A 20,924-nucleotide genomic window follows, 5' to 3' on the forward strand; every position below is an offset into this window, starting at 1 on the left:
CTTCGATTAGGATTTTTCCCTAATTAAGTTGGGTTTAGGTTTGATTAGTTGTTGCTTATGACATTAGCTAAATTGTACAGTATACAATTTGCAGGACGTTGTTTCGAGATGAGCACTTCAACGCAAGGGATTGTTTAGCTCGATCTACATTTAAGGCGGGTACTTTTTGCTTTGTTTTCTTTTAATACTTTGACCTTGGTGCATGAATTATTTTGATTAAGGACTGTTTACCTTGACTCCACTCTTATTTTTCCTGCGCTTGATACTTCCACGTGATCTTTGAGATATTCGTTTCCATATCTATACAGTCTCTTGTTGTTGTCCATGATTAGAAGCAGATACTAGATACTATGTTTGTATGCTTTGACTGTTGTTTATTACGTACTATAATGGGCAGGCTGGCTTCATGTAGCATACCTAATTTTTGTTTATATTTGTATGATGATTGTTGCGTTTGGCGCATCATGTCATGACATGCATGTCAACGACCAATTCTCCCTTACGGTCGAGAGAGTCGTTAAAAAGGGGCCGCATCCTCGACCACTCGAGAGAGTGGTAGCTGGAGTTGATGCCGCTTGTCATGTCGTGCTGCACTCGGCCACTCATGGAGAGTGGTAGCTGGAGTTACGAGCAGCAAGGACCCCGTCGCAGATGTAGCTAGTTAGCTACTATGCAACTGTCCCCTCGGCCATTCGTGTGAGTGGTAGCTGGAGTGGTGTACAGTCTGTCACTGACCCGACCTCTCGACCATACAGGGGTCATAGTGCAGAGAGGTGGGCGGGAGTGACCATCCGTGCATACGCTGTTGTTATTATATTTGTTTTGGCTGCTACTGTCTATGTATGCTGTTATTGCTTACTTACTGCTGTTGTTCACATATGCTGATATGCTTACTTGTGTTGAGACATATTCTCATTGTAGATGTTTAATCATTGGAATTTGTATATACCTTGCTTATTACCGCTGTAGTATAAGCAGTACTGTAGTAGATTAGTACCAGTTCTGACCTACTATACCTAGCCTAGGATATGGTTTCAGGTATGAGCATTTATTTGGTTCTATTATAGTATCTGTTATTTCCCTTATGAGACTGTATACTGTTGACACTATCTACTCATATGTTATTTTCATGCACTATTTCTTTCCTTACCCGCTGAGTTCCAATACTCACCACCCCATAAAATGGTTTTCTTTCGCCAGGTAACAGATATATGAGTCATGGATGCTTGGAGAGATGCCGGCTGCTAGTCCTGGGTCCTATGTCACACTCGAGGATAGTTTTCGTTTTGGTTTTGTTATCGTTTGGGGTGGTATATTGATTCTGTGTATTTTGTTCTTCAACAAGTCGATGTAAATTTTGGGTCAAGTCTGTGATGACAGGTATTTTTTGTTAGTGTCGTTGTTGGTTTTACGTTCGTATCGTTTTATGTCTTCTGCTGCTGTGTGTTTACGTTCAGCCGTGTAGGCTTATTAAACTGCGTGGTTGTATTTATTTTGTTCCAGCCGAGTGGGCTGATGATATAAACTGCGTGGTTGTATTTATTTCATTTTTGTCCAGCCGGGTAGGCTGAGTATATTAAACTGTGTGTTCTGTTGTTTATATTTTATATACATATATTCCAGCCGAGTGTGGCTGAGGTATATTTTGTATGTAGTAATGCTTCAGATTGTCACCCGTACAGAGGAGATGCTGTCGAAATTTCTTCGGACAAGGACTCCTTTCGGGCGTGACATTTTAGTGGTATCAAAGCATGGTTCGAGTCAAATGCTGTGTTTTGTGTTTTGAAATTTCAATCTTGTTTCGATTTATGATTTTCGGTGTTTCGATTGTTTTGTTTTTCCTTTGTAAGTTGATCCTTCGATGTTACTCTCGAGTTGTGGGACCAGGCAGTGACAGGAATTTCCAAGCTATAGGAGGTATGTTTGTCTAATGTCATCGTACATATTTATTATTACTTGACTAGTTGTTTATACCATGTATGATTTGTGCTGTGTCAGACATTGGTTAGATCAGATATGGTGATATATTGTCTTTTAATGATCTATTAGTGGATATTAGACTTGATGGTTTATTATTTAGCCTTTGATGTTGATAATAACTTAAAGAGTATAATGCCTTGATATTTATGGAGTTGGTGATTTTAGTTGAAGGTTAGATTACAGACTTTGTGCCAGTGTTATTATTTTTAGGTATGTTTGTTGTACGGACATGAGGAGTCCTTGATATTGCTATTTAGGTTTACAGTGCCCTAGATATTTTTATGGACCCGATGTATAGAGTATCGATTTACTCGCGTTGGTTTGGTTAGTAGAGGACTGATTTACTCTTATTAGCTTGATCAGTAGGAGACCGACTTACTCTTTCATAGGCCTAAGGCTCCCCGTATAGATAGCAATTATGGAAAGGGAAAATGCAGAGGATGATATTGTGAACTTTGAAGTCTGATTTTATGTGTGTCAACAAATGAAGGGAAAATATCAAAGTGGCGCAGTGGAAGCAAGATGAGTCCATAACCCACAGAAGAATCCTTTTCGGTTAAGGATTTGATCATGACACTATGATGGACTAGTATATGGATGTGTTATTTGGTTGCTATCTTTAGGTGAGGATTCCTGAGTTAGAAGTAAATTTGGGGATCAAATTTTTGTTAGTAGGGGAGAATGTAAAATACTGTAACCAAATAATAATTAAATAATAAGTTTTAATGGAAAAAAAATCTTTATGGAATTTTTTAGAAATTTTTAGAAATTTTCTGGAATTTAATCGAACCTCGGGTGACGTATTTAGAGGGGATGCATTTATGGGCGAGAAAAAATCGGTTTGGAATACCCGGAAGTGGGAATTGATTGAGAGATTTATCTAGGGTTAAATTTTTAAAAGCCTAAGTTATAAAAGCTGGATTTCCCTTGAGCCCTCGGCGCCAAACCCTTGCCTCGCCCTCGCCCTTACCCTTGCCCGTGCCCTAGCTCCCCACACGGCGCCGGGCTTCTTCTTCCCCGAGCCTCTCCCTCTCGTGATTTTTCTCCTCAAAGCCATCGCCAACTCCATCCCTCATGCCCTCTCTCGAGTTCTTGGACGCCGTCAGCGTCTCCTCCTCACACTAGCACCCGAGACGCCACACCACCGTCGGTCACGACGAGCCGCAGAGCCGCCGCCTCTTCTCATCGCGGATGTCAAGCACTCGCCGGAAGTCGAAGCCACCCTCGCCGTCCCTCCTCTGCCTTTGGTCGTGCCCTAGTGTTGGGCGACGATGTTGTCGCCTATGAGGGAGCCTTCCCAAAGAATCCTCTTCACTGATCTAGATAGGGCTTTGGGCAAAAATCTTGGTGATGGCTGGAATACTCGCAGGTACAGAACCTAAAGACCAAGTGAAGGTAAGATTTTAGTTTGGGGATAATCTTGAAGATGTTTTGCTCTCCCCTATTTTTCCTGGAAGGTTTTGATCGGTTGGCTGGTGGTTGCTATATTTCTCTTTAGGTTTTGGTCAGATTGTTGGAGTTTTAATTTTGGATTGTAGGTACCTTGTTTTGCTTTGTCGATTGATTGTAGAGTTTGTGTGGATACTGTTCGATAGTGTTTTGTCTCTGCGATTATCTGTGGGATTTTGAGCATGGATTTCGATAGAATTCTAACGTGATTTTCTGGTGGTTTTATATACAACTGCTGTGTGATTGAATTTAGGGTAGAGTGGGTTGAACTAGAGGTTGTTTCCATGCGAATTTGATTTCCTTTAATGATAATTATGAACCTGTGAGATAGATTTATGCACCTTGTGATGTTTTCCAAATTTTTAATAGATTGGGTTTGGTTTGAATGGGATTGTATTGTGGAGAATGATTCTCTCGGATGACCTTAAGTTTCAGAATAGAATTGGGAAAACCGTACATTTTTCTAGAGGGTTAATGATTTCCTTATCGTGACCCGATACTTGTTTCTTCTTGTTGTAATGGAGGATAGGGTAACAGATTTGAGTGGATTGGGGATTTGTCTCCGTGGTTGCTTTATTTTCATGATGGTTCTGGGCTTCTAGTAGCGGATTCGATTGTTGACAAATTGATTTCGAGGTTGTGATGGTTCCGCATGAATGCTTTCTTGTGTTAGCTAAATTTCGTGGACAGATTTAGTAGGTGGGTAGCAAGATTTCAATGTGGGTTTGGTTTATATGATGGCTTCGGGTTATTTGAATGGATTGGAAGATGAAACAATCGGTTGATTGATGATTGTTGGATTATCATTAATTAGAGTTAATTAATGATCACTTCGATTAGGATTTTCCCCTAATTAAGTTGGGTTTAGGTTTGATTAGTTGTTGCTTATGACATTAGCTAAATTGTACATTATACGATTTGCAGGACGTTGTTTCGAGACGAGCACTTCAACGCGGGGGATTGTTTAGCTCGATCTACATTTAAGACGGGTACTTTTTGCTTTGTTTTCTTTTAATACTTTGACCTTGGTGCATGAATTATTTTGATTAAGGACTGTTTACCTTGACTCCACTCTTATTTTTCCTGCGCTTGATACTTCCACGTGATCTTTGAGATATTCGTTTCCATATCTATACAGTCTCTTGTTGTTGTCCATGATTAGAAGCAGATACTAGATACTATGTTTGTATGCTTTGACTGTTGTTTATTACGTACTATAATGGGCAGGCTGTTTTCATGTAGCATACCTAATTTTTGTTTATATTTGTATGATGATTGTTGCGTTTGGCGCATCATGTCATGACATGCATGTCAACGACCAATTCTCCCTTACGGTCGAGTGAGTCGTTAAAAAGGGGTTGCATCCTCGACCACTCGAGAGAGTGGTAGCTGGAGTTGATGCCGCTTGTCCTGTCGTGCTGCACTCGGCCACTCATGGAGAGTGGTAGCTGGAGTTACGAGCAGCAAGAACCCCGTCGCAGATGTAGCTAGTTAGCTACTATGCAACTGTCCCCTCGGCCATTCGTGTGAGTGGTAGCTGGAGTGGTGTACAGTCTGTCACTGACCCGGCCTCTCGACCATACAGGGGTCATGGTGCAGAGAGGTAGGCGGGAGTGATCATCCGTGCATATGTTGTTGTTATTATATTTGTTTTGGCTGCTGCTGTCTATGTATGCTGTTATTGCTTACTTATTGTTGTTGTTCACATATGCTGATATGCTTACTTGTGTTGAGACATATTCTCATTGTAGATGTTTAGTCATTGGAATTTGTATATACCTTGCTTATTACCTCTGTAGTATAAGCAGTACTGTAGTAGATTAGTACCAGTTCTGACCTACTATACCTAGCCTAGGATATGGTTTCAGGTATGAGCATTTATTTTGGTTCTATTATAGTATCTGCTATTTCCCTTATGAGACTGTATACTGTTGACACTCTCTACTCATATGTTATGTTCATGCACTATTTCTTTCCTTACCTGCTGAGTTCCAATACTCACCATCCCACAAAATGATTTTCTTTCGCCAGGTAACAGATAGATGAGTCATGGATGTTTGGAGAGATGTCGGCTGCCAGTCCTGGGTCCTACGTCACACTCGAGGATAGTTTTCGTTTTGGTTTTGTTATCGTTTGGGGTGGTATATTGATTCTGTGTATTTTGTTCTTCAACAAGTCGATGTGAATTTTGGGTCAAGTCTGTGATGACAGGTTTTTTTTGTTAGTGTCGTTGTTGGTTTTACGTTCGTATCGTTTTATGCCTTCCGCTGTTGTGTGTTTACGTTCAGCCGTGTAGGCTTATTAAACTGCGTGGTTGTATTTATTTTGTTCCAGCCGAGTGGGCTGATGATATAAACTGCGTGGTTGTGTTTATTTCATTTTTGTCCAACCGGGTAGGTTGAGTATATTAAACTGTGTGTTCTGTTGTTTATATTTTGTATACATATATTCCAGCCGAGTGTGGCTGAGGTATATTTTGTATGTAGTAATGCTTCAGATTGTCACCCGTACAGGGAAGATGTTGTCGAAATTTCTTCGGACAGGGACTCCTTTGGGGCGTGACAGATTAAGCGTCCTTCGCCAAGAAATGATTATTTGGACTTGATTTGTCCCGTGCACTAGATTTAGTGATTGAAAGTTCATCTTGCTCATGTAACCGCAAAGATCTGACGACCTTAATTAACCAAGCCAGAATATATTAGGACAAATAAGGACGCCCTTTCCCTTACACAATCATTCATTTTGTGTCAGTCACTCTTCGTCTTCCTCATCTTCGAGCTTTCCATGTTTATTTGCTTAGTAAGTCATCCCATTCTTGTAACTTTTCATTTCAATCAGCTTTCAACCAGGTGTTCTCTGTAGCTGGGTGGTATCCTTAATGGCTGGGGAATCGTCTTCTACCCTTAGTATAGGTCAGTTTAATCTAGATTCACTGGCAAAGCCTTAGATCAATTAAAAACCACAAACGGGATCCTGACCGACTATCTGATAAGGCTCTGTAATGATAACGACCGGTCAGACCGTCTCCCTCTTGGATTTGTGACCTTCTTTAGAAGCCATTTTCTAAGTGGGTTACGTTTTCTCATTCTAGTATTTTTCATCGAAGTGTCCAACTATTTTTGGATTCCCCTATCACAGCTAGGTCCTAATTCATTTCAAATTTTGACCGGAGCGGCCATCCTATTCCGATTGTATCGAGTTCCCTTATCCCCCAAGTTCTTTCACTACTTTTACCCTTAGAGGATGGAAGACAGTGTCTTCTTTTTCTCCTCCAGGGCCCCCCTCCCAAGTCTAGTGTCCAGGCCAACCCAGTGGCAACACGAATTACCGATGCCTCCTTCCTTGAAAGATTGCCACATGGAGTGAGGTCATTTTAGTGCTTCATAGATGCTACGAGGTTTGAAGTTCAACAACGCTTCTTTACTCGAACATATGCATATGTTTGGACTAAATCCTCTTTTGACTCCTCTAAAGGCTTCTTTCGGTAAGATTTTCCATCTTCGCAAGTTTTGATTTCTAACTAAAGATGGTTCATCTCACGTAGCTACCAGCATGTTGAAGTCATCCATAAACAAAGAAGTGAAACTCACTTAAGCAGAATTTGAGGCACGCGGGGCAGCAATTGTTAATCTTACCTCGGACCAGGTAGGCTATTAAGGAAAGGACACCCCTAACTCCAACCACAACTCCAATGGAGGCTACCCCCTCAAGTAGTGATGAGAGAACCAACACCAAGGGAGTCAGGACTACCTCTAACTGACCTATTGGAGGTGGTGGAACCAGCTTTATACCCAGAGTCGGGCATAATCCTTAGGGTGCGTTTGGTTCAAGTCATCATGTATAACCTTGGTTATGTGATTACCTGGTAATCACATAACCAAGGTTATGGGGAATAAAACATAACCAATGTTGTTTGGTTCAACGTAGGTAATGCAACAAAAACTTGTTTGTTTGAAGATTTTAATGAATACCCTAGTTTAATATTTTACCGTATTACCCTCAGTTACAAAACCAACTATACATAATAATAATAATAATAATATTATTATTATTATTATTATTATTATTATTATTATTATTTATTTTTTAATATTTTTTTACTTTTCTTTTTTCTGTATATTTTTTTTACTTTTTTATGTGTTTTTTTATTTTTTAACGTTTTTATATTTTTTATATTATTTATATTTATATTTATTTTATTTTTTTACATTTTTAAATTTTAATATTTATTTATTTATTTTATTTTTAAACTTTTTTAAATTTTTTATTTTTTTAAAAAAATAAAATTTTTATTTATTTTTTAAATTTTTTATTTTTAAAATTTATATTTTTAAATTTTTTTATTTTTTTAATTATTTATTTAAAAAAAATAAATTTTTAAATTTTATTTTTTTAAACATTTTCTTTTATTTTTTTACATTTTTTAATATTTTTTTTTTACTTTTTTTTTCTCTTTTTTCATGTTTTTTCTTATTGGAGGGTATTTTTGGTAAAAAAATTCATTAACCCCGGAATCAAGAAAAATCTTAGTTTTCTGAGGTTTTCCGATTCCGGGCTGCATGACCCTTTTGCTGATGTGTCGGGCATGAAACATTACTTGAGAATCATCGAATACCTAAACCAAACAAGATTTTTGCTGATAACCTTGGATGGATAACCAAGGTTATCAAGAATAACCCCGAACCAAACGCACCCTTAGATTTACCAGGAAAAGGAGACACTCGTTGGGAACTTCCATTGGCTACTTGGAATCATCTCAAAATTAAGATCGACTCGACTTTTTCCATGACCGCTTCGGCTAGATTACTGATCTCTTTTATTCACATGGCTCTTTTATATTACCTCGCGATTAGTTATGAAAATTCAATTTAGTACACGTAGCAAATCAAGTTGATTGAAATATATGGCCATGTGGGTGCATGAGCTTAGATTATCGATCCTCACTACATCGTCCTTAAACATTAATAAAATGGGACAATCATCTCCGTCTTTCTTTCTCTTTAAATAAATATATATTGTCTTCGAACCTTTGTCCCACTTGGTTGGACACATTAATATATGGCCTTTAATTTTAATCCAAACCTCGTGGAACACATTTCTATTGCCTTTTTCATTTTAAATGTTTTACCTTGTCACCATCTCAATTTTCTCTTCCAACAACGGCATCTCACGATTTATGAAAGGTTTATAAAATTTAAAAAAAAAACTTTTATAATTATATAAAAAAGATTTGGAGTTTTTAATAAGTGCATATTTGAATTTTCAAACTTACTTTTTTTTTTCTTACAGGTGGAGCTTTCAAATAAATTATTTGATAAAATATTTAATTATAATATTTTATTTTATAAATAGTTAGTAATAATTAAAATGGTACTTTTTTTAAAAAAAATAAATATATTTGAGATAAGTTTTAAAAATATACAAATAACTATAATTAAATTAAATTTATAAGTATATTAAATATTAAATAAAAATTATAAATTAAATTAAATTAAAAATCATAAATTTATTAATTTATTAATTATAAATAAATTAAATTAAAGATCATAATTAATTAAAATATTAAATGAAAATTATATAGAGAAATTAAATGTAAAAATAATAAATAAAGATATGTGATTTATAATGTAAGATGTAAAAAGAAATTATATGAAGGTTTTTTAATTGTTGAGAGAATAGTAAATTTTTATATTTATGATGTGACATTGATGTGACATATTGAAAATTATAAAAAAAATTAGAAGTATAATTATTGGAGATGCCCTAATAGATTTTTATACTTACGCATTAATATGGTATATTAAAATTTACAAACAAAAAATTATTGAGAGATTTAATAATTGAAGATGTCCTCAATCGTTAATAATCATCCATCTCCCTTGTTATAATCAATGGCGGAGCCAGCCCGGATGATCTACTCGAGCCGTGGGCCACGCCGACGTCGATGCCTGGGCTAGTCTCCGCTTTCCCTTCCATTTGCTTTTTTTTTTTACAGTAAAACTGACATTTTTCTCTTCTCGTCGTCATTGGACATCCGGACTATAACCCGGATAGGGTTGTACCTGGCTTCGCCCTTGGTTATAATTATGAGATCTCCTTTGATATCATTAGTGTTCAGTCCCTACTACGCTCTTAAATGATCCACCTTGAGTGGGTGGTGCGGTTATTCAGACTGTGGGCTATGAGTACCAATGTCATCGTTGATGTCCGAGCTAGCATCTTCTATTTTTTTTTTCTACAGTAAATTTAAAATTTTCTTTTCTCATCACCGTTGTTCCTGGGCTACCGTCCGAGTAGATCTATACATGGTGGTAAAAGATAGATATGTTCATCTCCAATGTTCTCGTTAATCTGTCTCAGAATCAACATGGAAGAGATTGAATAGGCTTGTACATGACTCTACCATTAGGTGTGGCCGAGTGTCTAAGTGCCCGAGCAAATAACATTCTCAAGTGCTCAAATGTTCGGGTCCGAGTTGATTACAAGTGTCGAACGATTATCCAAACTCGAATGGGAGCTCAAGTCATTTGGTCTTGAAGTAGGAGGAGATGGCATTGGGGTCGTGCTGACGAAGACAGCATGATTAAATTCTCCCACCTCATGCGGGCTGATCGATTGATGAACCGGATTAGTTAGGAAGACCGGTTTCACGGTAACAAAAGATAAATATGCTCATCTCTAATATTTCTATCAATTCATCTCAGATTAACAAAAAAAACAAAAAAAAACAAAAACAAAATTACGGATGAATACTAAAAACTCTATTATATCATTCATTAAAAATAGGACCACTTCTTTCCCACGCACCCAAGGAAATATGTAATGGTCCTACCGTAAGGAAGAGGTGGGACCCACTCTAGGTTTGGAGCCCCCTTACCAAAAAAGTGGGACCCACTTTTCTAAAAAGAAACAAAAGGATGGGTTGTCTGTTAGGGCATCCAGTCGGAGCTCTAATTACAGACGTGACGCTAAGCGCGCTCCCTCTACCCTTAGTACCAAGCCTTTAAATTTTATTAATATTAAATGATTTTTTTTATTTTTTAGAAAAAATATTAAAATATTTTAAAAAATTACGTAGCAGTTGAATAACAACTAATTTATAGTCATTATTCAACCATTAATTTTTATTTTTTACTTAAAATTTTTTTCTGTGAGTAATTCTTAATATTTTATTTTTAATATCATTTTCTTAACTCTCTACTCCTTTCGATCACTAAAATATTTTTTATTTATTCTAAATGATTAAAAATCCAAATCAAACTATGCTTCATTAATTCTGAAAAAAATGAATTGACAAAAGATACAGAAAATAATGTTAGACCCCGTGGTTGGTTTTGATATGATCAACCAAGTTAGTTAGGTTCTGCTTTGTGTTTAATCCCTGTGTCTGAGTGTGCAAGAGCTTAGGAGCGCAGGAAGTCGAGCGGAAGACGCATCTAGCGAGAAGGACGGCACGGGAAGGGAGCTGACGGGTTCGGTGCGTCCGAAGGACAAGAGAGCCGCGGAAGAATACACCGGTGGGCGAGAAGAACGTGCGCGGCATTCGAGGGACGTTAAGCGGGGTCGAAAGACTGCTCGAGGAGAAGACCGGAAATTGGATTCGGGTGAGCCCTATTTCGGTTGGCCAGAATCACCCAAAAAAACGAAACTTCGGAAGCTGAAGTTGAGAAGCGAGTATGCTGGAAAACCTGCTCAAGGCGCCTTCATATGGTCAAAATGACCGTTTGCGCTGCGGATAGAGTTCTATCTGCACACTCCCTTGGAGGCGCCTTGGACCTCTGTTGGAGGCGCCTTGGACCTCCGAGATAGAATTTCCAGAGGCTATATAAAGGCCCCTGGAACTAGGAATTATTGATCAATTGTTCTTTCAACTCTGTAGTCATTCCTAACAACTTGTCTGAGCTTTCCATTGTGTAAAAGGCTTCTCCGCTTCAAAGAAGGAGATCTTTTCAGAGCGCTTTTCTTCTGCCTTGGATTAACAACCGTCTTGGTTGTAACCAAGTAAATTGCTGAGTTCTTTTTCTTTATTTCTATTAAGTTTAATTTTTTAATTATTGCTATCTTTTTGAGTTGAAAGACGAGGAGGGTATACTTTATTTTTTCAGGTAATTCACCCCCTCTTGCCGGCCTCCGCTGCACCTATAATTGGTATCAGAGTCAGACCCCCTCAGAAGGACTAACCGTCGACTGAAGCACAACGATCAAGACGATGGTCGGAGCGAATATTCATCCCCCAAAGTTCGACGAAGACTTCGCGACGTGGAAACACCGGATGGATGTATTTTTCAAGACAGAATTCGATATTTGTTTAATTATGAAATATGGCTATGCAGTTCCAAAAGATAAGGAAGAAAACACCTGGACGAAAAAGGAGCAAGCCGATTTCGTCACCAACGGAAAAGCAAAGTTCCACCTGCTTAGCGTGCTGCCACCACAAGAAGTAAGTCGGATCGGAAGCTACGACTCCACGAAAGACCTCTGGGAAAAATTCCTGGAGCTTCACGAAGGTACATCCGAAGCGAAGCTTGCAAGACGTGATATCCTCCGGACTCAACTTACAAACATCCGGATGAACCAAGGCGAGAAGGTAGTGTTGGAGCAATCTGGGTACCCTAGGTTTTGATGTTTGGGCAAAAGTTTAAGTTAGGTTTATTGTTGTATTTGATATGCATTGTGAGTGTGCAGGATACAGGTACAACAAGGAAAGTCCAAGGGTGAGTCTTGGCGGTGTAAGTCCAAGCATGTAGTCTTGGCAACGTAAGTCCAAGTGTGATCTTGGCAAAGGAGGAAAGTCCAAGGATGAGTTTTGGCGGTGTAAATCCAAGCATGTAGTCTTGGCAATGTAAGTCCAAGTGTGACTTGGCAATGGATGAAGTCCCGGAGGCGCAACCTCTTAGCAAAGGAAGACCCGACAACAATGACAACGCCGATGGAAGCTCTAGAAGGCAAGACGTGAAGGATGGAGAGGCATCCGAGGGACGCAAGGCTGATGAAGGAGGCTAGAAGGCTAGGTCTAGGTTGGCCGGGCGAGAACGAGTGTTGAGTGAATGTACTCAGGGTAAAATCCTAGATTAGGGGTTACTGTAGCAGTACTGTAGCGTTACAGTAGCGTTACTGTAGCAGTACTGTAGCAGTCGACTGCATGTTTTAGCAGTCGACTGGGGCAGTCGACTGGCAGCGAACAGAATGTGTGGAATCGAGCCGTTGGGATGTAACGGTCGAATTTCCACAGAGGACAGTCGACTGCATGTTTTAGTAGTCGACTGGTAGGCGGGATTTTCTAACCCGTGGCCTATATAACCAAACATTGGAAGCTTGGTTGAAGTTGACGAAATTAGTGGTGGGTAACCTCTAATTAGTAGTCAACTAGTGCCCTAGTAATCCAAGTGCTCTTGATCGAGTTGTGGCGAGGTTTCTCCACTGACAAGGAGGATTGTGCTAGCCGGAGTTTCCGGGGATTAATCCACCGACGGATTGAGGGATTTTCCACCTTACGGACACGCCGTGGAGTAGGAGCAAGCTATCTCCGAACCACGTAAACGAATGTGTTAGCGGTTTGTATTTCCTTTCTTAGTTTTAGTCTTTCTACTTGTTTGTTTGTATTTCCGCTTGCGCACTAACATTGTAGAAAGAAGCGAGGATTTGGGTGAGACGCTATTCACCCCCCTCTAGCGAACGTCAAGGTCCCAACAGGTAGCGCAACTCCAAGCAAGGATTAAGGAGCTAATAACTCAACTAAGCAACCTTGGAGAAGAAGTAACGAACCAGGACTCGATCCGATATGCGCTCGACGTCTTCCCCAAAACTCCAGAGTGGGCCTCCTTAGTAGATGCGTACTACATCTCTAAGGACTTCGAGGTAAGTACTTTAGAAAATTTATTTTCAACTTTTGAACTTCACGAATCTCGGATTACATAGCCCAATGAAGTGGAGAAAACAAGTCAGAACATTGTCTTAAAGGCAAGAACAAACGATTCTGATTCCGAAGCCTCAATCGACCAATCGGAAGCAACACTATTGGTAAAGCGTTTCAATAAGTTTTTTAATTCTAATAAATTTAGATCACAGACAAAGAGGCATGAGCGACAGAGAAGAACAGTTCGTTACTACAACTGTAACAAAGAAGGGCACATCAAAGATGACTGCCCAAAATTGAAGAAAAAGGGAAGAGTAAAGGAAAAGCGACAATCTTCCTCCAAACAGAAGAACCTGAAGGTCACTTGGTCAGATTCGTCTTCTTCCGAATCAGACGTCGAAGCCTTCTCGGAGTTAGCGCTAATGGCTAATCATCAGCTGGAAGAAGAGTCAAGCTCAGAGATGAGCATAGATGAAGGGAGAGGAACATCAGAGGAAGAAAGCTGTAGTGAAGGGGGAGCATCACCAAGTCAGGTGTGTAATCTAACCTCCACTCAGTTGTTTCAGTTTATCAAGTTTCTTTCTAAAGATATATTTAAATTAGAAAAAGAGAATGCTGACTTAAATAGAATCTTAGATAAATTGAAATCAGAAAATGATAACTTAAAATTAGAAATTGAAAAATTGAAATATGATGCATGTTTAAAAACAAATGTTTTCCAAAAATCAAAACTTAAAATTTATGAAAAATTAAACTAGTATGTTAAAAATCACCAAGGTCAACTTAGGAAAATTCCCAAAAATCATATACCTCCTAAATTTCTGATTAATCTAGAAGGAAGGAACCTCTATTGGGTCCCAAAATTTGTACTAAATTAATTTTTTTTTAATTAAGGCTTTCAGAAGAAAAATTAAACGTTAAAATTTCTTTATGAAGCTTTGTCTAAGGAAGTGGTTGTTGCTCCAATAACCAAGAAGGCCTAGTGCCTCGTCACGACCTGGAAGCTGAAATATTGAAATAAAATATTTAATTAACTTTCTGAAAAAGCATTAAACTAGAATTAAATAATGCTTTGAAAGTTTTTCAAATATTTTTGAAAAATTCTAAAAATTTATTTTTACTTAGAAATTATTTTGAAAAATTCTAAAAATTTAGTCTACTTAGAAAAAATTTTTCTGGAAAACTCTAAAAATTCATTTTTACTTAGAAATTTTTGAAAAAATTCATCTTGCTCAGAAATTTTTCTAACTTAAAAATTTTCTAAATATTTTTTAAATATCATATTCTTATCCTGTTTTTGCTGTGATCAAAGGAGGAGAGAAAGGTACAAGTTTAAGGGGAGAGAATTTTAAATTTTTTTTATTTGTTTTCAAAACTCTGAGTTTAAAAAAAAATTAAAAAAAATTCTGTTTAAACTCTTAATTAAATAGTTACAATTTTATTTATTGCAGATTTATGCTTAACATGTTAGTTTAGTAATTTTCCTTAAAATTACTGTTTGTTTACTTTTATCCTAACTTGAACTTGGGTTGATGCACATCAAAAAGGAGGAGATTGTTAGACCCCATGGTTGGTTTTGATGTGATCAACCAAGTTGGTTAGATCCTGCTTTGTATTTGATCCCTGTGTCTGAGTGCAGGAGGTTAGGAGCGCAGGAAGTCGAGCGGAAGATGCAACTAGGGAGAAGGACGACACGGGAATGGAGCCGACAGGCTAGGTGCGTCCGAAGGACGAAAGAGCTGTGGAAGAGTATACCGGTGGGCGAGAAGAACGTGCGCGGCGTTCGAGGGACGTTAAGCCGGGTCGGAAGACTGCTCGAGGAGAAGGTCAGAAATTGGGTTCGAGTGAGCCCTATTTCAGTTGGCCGGAATCACCCAAAAGAACGGAACTCCGGAAGCTGAAGCTGAGAAGCGAGTATGCTGGAAAACCTGCTCAAGACGCCTTCATCATGGTTTGAAGGCGCCTTCACCTTGAAGGCGCCTTCAAGACTTGATAAAGGCATCTTCATTTGGTCAAAATGACCGTTTGCGCTGCGGATAGATTTCTATCCGCACACTCCCTTAGAGGCGCCTTGGACCTCTATTGGAGGCGCCTTGGACCTCCGAGATAGAATTTCCAGAGGCTATATAAAGGCCCCTGAAACTAGGAATTATTGATCAATTGTTCTTTCAACTCTGTAGTCATTCCTAGCAACTTGTCTGAGCTTTCCATTGTGTAAAAGGCTTCTCCGCCTTCAGAGAAGGAGATCTTTTCAGAGCGCTTTTCTTTTGCCTTGGATTAACAACCGTCTTGGTTGTAACCAAGTAAATTACTGAGTTCTTTTTCTTTATTTCTGTTAAGTTTAATTTTTAATTATTGCTATCTTTTTGAGTTGAAAGACTAGGAGGGTATACTTTATTTTTTTCAGGCAATTCACCCCCCTCTTGTCGGCCTCCGCTGCACCTACAAATACAAAGGAGAAAGTATTTGAATTAAGATCGTGACATTAGGTATTCTTATCTTTTTAATGATTACTTCTCTATTGAGCTGGTATATTCTGATGACATATTCTGACGTCAATTCCAAATGTAAAGAAAGTTATTCCTTTCTGTGGTTGATGCATTGAACAATCATTTAAAATATTTTCAATGGAAGATCGATGCAACAGTAAAAAAAGATTTATCGTCACTTCAGAAATACACGGTGACTATTCATTAATTGGCGTATGGAGTCATTGGTGATCATTATAATGAGTACCTACGGATTGCTGAAACAACACTACAATTTCTGTCGATGTGTAATTGAAGTGTTTGAGGCCCAATATTTGAGAAAACCTAATGTTGTTGATATCCAATACTTGCTTGAAATGCATGAGTAATACTTGCTTGAAATGCATGAGTAGAAATATGACTTCCTTGGTATGTTAGGTAGTATTGATTGTATACATTGGTAATGAAAAAATTACTTCGTCACTTAGAAAGACTAATTTACTCAGGGAGATCATGACATCCCAATAATTATGCTTGAAGTAGTCAAATATGCAGCCTTTTTTGGGATTGCAAGGTCGTGTAATAATATCAATGTGTTTAACGAATCATCTTTATTTAACAATGTCTTACAAGTAAATGCACCATAGGTTAATTTTACGGTTAACAATATACAAAGGATACTATATGACCGATGGGATCTATCTAGGATGAGCTACTTTCATGAAGAGTTTTCCGCATCCCAGGATCCCAAGAGAAAAATATTTTAAGGAACGACAGAGGCCACGAGAAAGGATGTCGAATGGCCATTTGTAGTGCTCCAAGATGATTTTGGTACAAGGATAATTTGAAGGACATCATGTATCCAAGCATTATTTTGTACAATATGCTTATTAAGAATGAGGGAGATGTAGTAGTAATTGCTCGGATGATGAATGAGATCCTCCATCACAAATATTTCAAGGTTCAACGCAAGAATTTCAATAATATCTTCAAAGAAATTGCGAACAACGTGTTAATCAATTGCATTATCAACTTCTAATCGACTTGGTTGAGTATACCTGTATTTTATTAATTGTGATATATGTACGGTAATATTTATATAATTTTTTAATTATTAATGTTATTCCAGTTAACAATTTAAGAATTTAAATTTTAATATGAAAAAGAGATTATATATATATATATAATGAAAAAGTAGGACCTATGAAGTATTTGTTGATAGTAGAGAGGTATGTGCAAATTTTTTTACTTTTAATTTGGTACAGATACGGCAACCAGGAAGCTCTCAGGGGCTCCCATGACTATGGATGCCCTTAAACACCATTTCATTCACAAGGAAGGCCATCGTTCAGCACCGTAAGATCTTGAGTAATAATATGGCATCTTCAGCACTGTAGTATCACGAGTATTACAGCATCTGGAGTAGCTAGTGTAGCCATAAGTTATTTTGTCTGTCCAATACACTTGACAAGAGGCTTTAAGAGTTTGGATCTGAGCATGACGGCGACTATTATAAGGAGATACACTTTTGATACGGAGGTGCGTTTTTGGGAAAGAGAATTAGAGGAATGACGATGGTACATCCGTGCGAGTTGAGATCCTCTGTCTTTAAAATCATGTGTCCCCGTGTACCCCTGTCGATCGGATGGTTATGATGGCCTCGTGATGTGCACTACATCCTTGAGATATGATTTAATCCGTCCAATTGACGAGGGGACATGGGGACACATGATTTTAGGGACAGAGAATCTCAACTCATACAAGAGAGGTATTGGTATTCTTACAAGGGAGATTATTTTTCTCTACTCTCTCCTTTAATAGTTCGGATCCTCTGTCCCGAATCTTCTCTATCCTCATGTCCCACTGCCGATCGGACGGTTCAGATTGTATCTCAAGGTATCATGGTATCTTTAAGATGTGTGTAATATCCTTGTGATGTGCAAGATATCCTTGAGATGCAATCTGGACCGTCCGATCGACAGTGGAACATAGAGACAGAGAAAGTTCGGGACAGAGGATCCGAACTACTCCTTTAAACGTTACCCGGCACGAGGCCATGAGTATGCAGGAATCTCTTGCTTTAATTTAAACCCATAATTTGATATTAAATTTGTCGGCCCACTTCGCAACGAGTTAACTCAGTGGAGGCCCGGCATGCATTTCACAACCCACAGTCGGGGAATTGGGCCAATCAAGAGTCCATTGCAGCCCGCGATACGGGTCGGTTGGACCGAAGTTTCTACGACCCTCCTCCGATCGATCTCCGGCACTATCCTCAAACGCGCCGTCGGAAACCAATGCACTCCGGCCGCTTCCCTGCCTTCTCCCTGCCGACTGCAGCCGCGCGGAGCGGCAGAAAAGGTGTGGTCGCCATGTCGTCCACCTCCACGCCCAGCAACCGTCAGGGGTTGAGGGAGGAGGCAGAGACGGACTCCTCCTCCTTGTCTTCTTCCTTCGCCACCGCCGCTGTGTACTACCATAACCGGACGAAGCACTCGCTGACGGAGGGGTACGCCCGCGGCCCGCGCGGCCTCGACTGGGCCAACCAGCCCAATCCTTTTCTCCGATTCCTCGGTTCCCCGGTCCTCCCCCTTCTCCACCTTCCCCCTCAGCCCGGCGACTCTCCTCTCTACCGTTCGCTCTTCTCCTCCTTCCCCTCGCCGCATCCCTTCGCCCATGATTCCGTCTCTCGCCTCCTCTACGACTCCCTTTCCCTCTCCGCCTGGAAGTCCACCGGCCTTTCCACTTGGTCCCTCCGCGTCAATCCCTCCAGCGGCAACCTCCATCCCACCGAATCCCACCTTCTCTCCCCTCCGATTCCCTTTCCGGAGAGTCAAAAAGGTGCCTCATTTCCTTTTTCCTCCTCCCCTTTCCTCGCCCACTACTCCCCCAAAGACCACTCCCTCCAGCTCCGCGCCTCCGTGGAGCTGCCGGGCCTCCCATTGGACGATCGCTTCCTCATCCTCACCTTCTCCTCCATCATCTGGCGCGAGGCTTGGAAGTATGGCGAACGCGCGTTCCGCTACTGCAACCACGACGTCGGACATGCCCTCGCGGCCGCCGCCATCTCCGCCGCTTGCCTCGGTTGGGACGCCCGCCTCCTCGATGGCCTCGGCCACGACGACCTCGGCCGCTTCCTCGGCCTCGACCGCTCCGATTCCCTGCCGCCCGACCCACTCCCTGACTGCCCCACCCGCGGCCGTCTCCCCTGGGTCGAGGCGCAGCACCCCGACTGTGCCCTCTTGATATTCCCCTTCGCTGAGACGCCGCCTTCTGTCGATTACGCTGCGCTGGCGTCGGCTTTATCCCGTTTCCCATCGCTTTCTTGGCTCGGGAAACCTAATTCTCTCAGCAAGGATCACGTTTGCTGGGACGTGATCTACAAGACGGCCGAGGCCGTCAAGAAACCGCCGACGTACGCTGCAGGATTCTCCGTGAACCCATTTCATAAGAGTGCTCTCATATCGCCGGACATCTACAAGGATCTTACTGTACGAGAGGTGGTGAGGAGGCGGCGCAGTGCGGTCGATATGGACGGCGTTCATGTGATGGAGAGGGACACCTTCTATCAAATCTTGCTGCACTGCCTTCCTTCCGGAGCATCGGAGCCAGGGGAGAAGCAAGGGAAGCAATTGGCACTTCCGTTCAGAGTCCTCACCTGGGACGCAGAGGTCCATGCAGCTCTGTTTGTCCACCGGGTACGGGACTTGCCAAAGGGATTGTACTTCTTGGTGCGGAATGAGGAGCATCTTGATCGTCTCAAGAAGGCAATGAGGTCGGAGTTTGAATGGGACAAGCCAGAGGGTTGCCCTGCGATGCTTCCGCTGTACCGGCTGGCACGAGGAGATTGCGGAGAGCTATCCAAACAGCTTTCTTGCCACCAGGTATCGTCTTATTTCATAATTTATACTCTTCATACATGAACATTATAGAGAAAATATGATTGTACACATGTTTGAGATAGTATAGATATGTATTTAGATGATCAATAAATGTTTCAATTAAACTATGTGAAAGTATAATAAATATACACATCAAACGAAGAAGAGTTCAATGATCAATAGCGTAGAAGGATCCATATATCTAGTGGGATAAGAGTTGATTGCCATTGTTATTGTTCGCATTCGCTAAGGTTGGGAATCAAATTTTATTATGATACCACCAATACAAGGCCACTGAAAGGTAATCCTCTGTTATTCATGTATCGTACTAAGTTATGTTATTGGAAAGTGTTGTTCTACCTAGAGAAATTGTAAGAGAAATACTTGGTTATTTAATCAATGTTTTTTTATTTAGCAAATTGTGCAGATCGATTGATCTGAGCTTTGTTAGTGTAGGACATTGCCTCAGATGGGTGTTTTAGTCTTGGCATGGTTGCTCGTTTTGAGCCAATTTTGCACGAAAAGGGTGCTTGGATGTATCCTCGTCTGTTCTGGGAGACTGGAGTTCTGGGTCAAGTATTGTACCTCGAAGCACATGCAGTTGGTATATCGGCTACTGGAATTGGTTGCTACTTTGACGATGGAGGTATGTTCTTGTTAGATGTATATTAATTTTTGTATACCTGAGTGTTTTGTATTCCATGGCATTTAGTTGTCTCTTCAATCTATTTGAATTTAGTTCATGGATTATTGAAGATATCACAAAAATGGTTAGAGTGACTACGGAATTAGATACTGAAACCAATTTGATTTAGTTCTAGAAAAATCATTATGCTGAGTTTTAAACAAGTAATGAGGTATCTTAATCACTCTTCGGCTAAAGTTATAATTCTGGATGGAATTTTGGTGAATATTTTTGAACTCTAGAAATATATTTTGAGCTACTCAAGCCATGTTTATGCTATCACTCACTAAAATTACCTGGGATCTTGCATTTTGCAGTTCACGAGGTTCTTGGACTGGAAGGCTTGGAGTTTCAAAGCCTTTACCACTTCACCATCGGCAAGCCAGTGGTCGATAAGCGAATTATGAGTCTCCCTGCATATCCTGGCCCTGGAATAGATGCATAAACTTATCTCAAAGCTTCTGTAGCACAACCTGGAGTACTTGGGGCAAGGACTGCTAGTGACCCCATTGATGATCTTGTATAGTGACGGATGTAATGTTAAACAAAGGATCATGAGATTTTGTTTTTCTTTACCATTACAAATTATGAAAAGAAAGATTCAG

General features: G+C 40.0%; 1 protein-coding gene across 2 annotated transcripts; it reads left to right on the top strand.

The window, feature by feature from the left end:
* Positions 1-17,847: 17,847 nt before the first annotated feature.
* Positions 17,848-20,923, top strand: LOC121971939. Of its 2 annotated transcripts, none has more exons than XM_042523473.1 (3): positions 17,848-19,637; positions 20,086-20,280; positions 20,637-20,894. In XM_042523473.1, the coding sequence occupies exons 1-3, from the start codon at positions 18,051-18,053 to the stop codon at positions 20,724-20,726; spliced, it is 1,872 nt and encodes a 623-aa protein (XP_042379407.1). In that variant the 5' UTR covers positions 17,848-18,050; the 3' UTR covers positions 20,727-20,894. The 2 variants fall into 2 exon arrangements, with proteins under 2 accessions (XP_042379407.1, XP_042379406.1); XM_042523472.1 differs by having other exon boundaries at positions 17,853-19,637; positions 20,091-20,280; positions 20,637-20,923.
* Position 20,924: the final 1 nt, after the last annotated feature.

The sequence above is a fragment of the Zingiber officinale genome, chromosome 4A (assembly GCF_018446385.1).
Source record: "Zingiber officinale cultivar Zhangliang chromosome 4A, Zo_v1.1, whole genome shotgun sequence".
Lineage (NCBI taxonomy): Eukaryota > Viridiplantae > Streptophyta > Magnoliopsida > Zingiberales > Zingiberaceae > Zingiber > Zingiber officinale.

What these genes read in the sequence shown, in the direction of transcription:
- LOC121971939 (XM_042523472.1), top strand. Translation starts at nt 18,051, where the DNA reads ATGCACTCCGGCCGCTTCCCTGCCTTCTCCCTGCCGACTGCAGCCGCG. An exon ending in AACAGCTTTCTTGCCACCAG is followed by an intron (nt 19,638 to 20,090) that starts GTATCGTCTTAT and finishes TTGTTAGTGTAG; the next exon opens with GACATTGCCTCAGATGGGTG. An exon ending in TTGCTACTTTGACGATGGAG is followed by an intron (nt 20,281 to 20,636) that starts GTATGTTCTTGT and finishes TGCATTTTGCAG; the next exon opens with TTCACGAGGTTCTTGGACTG.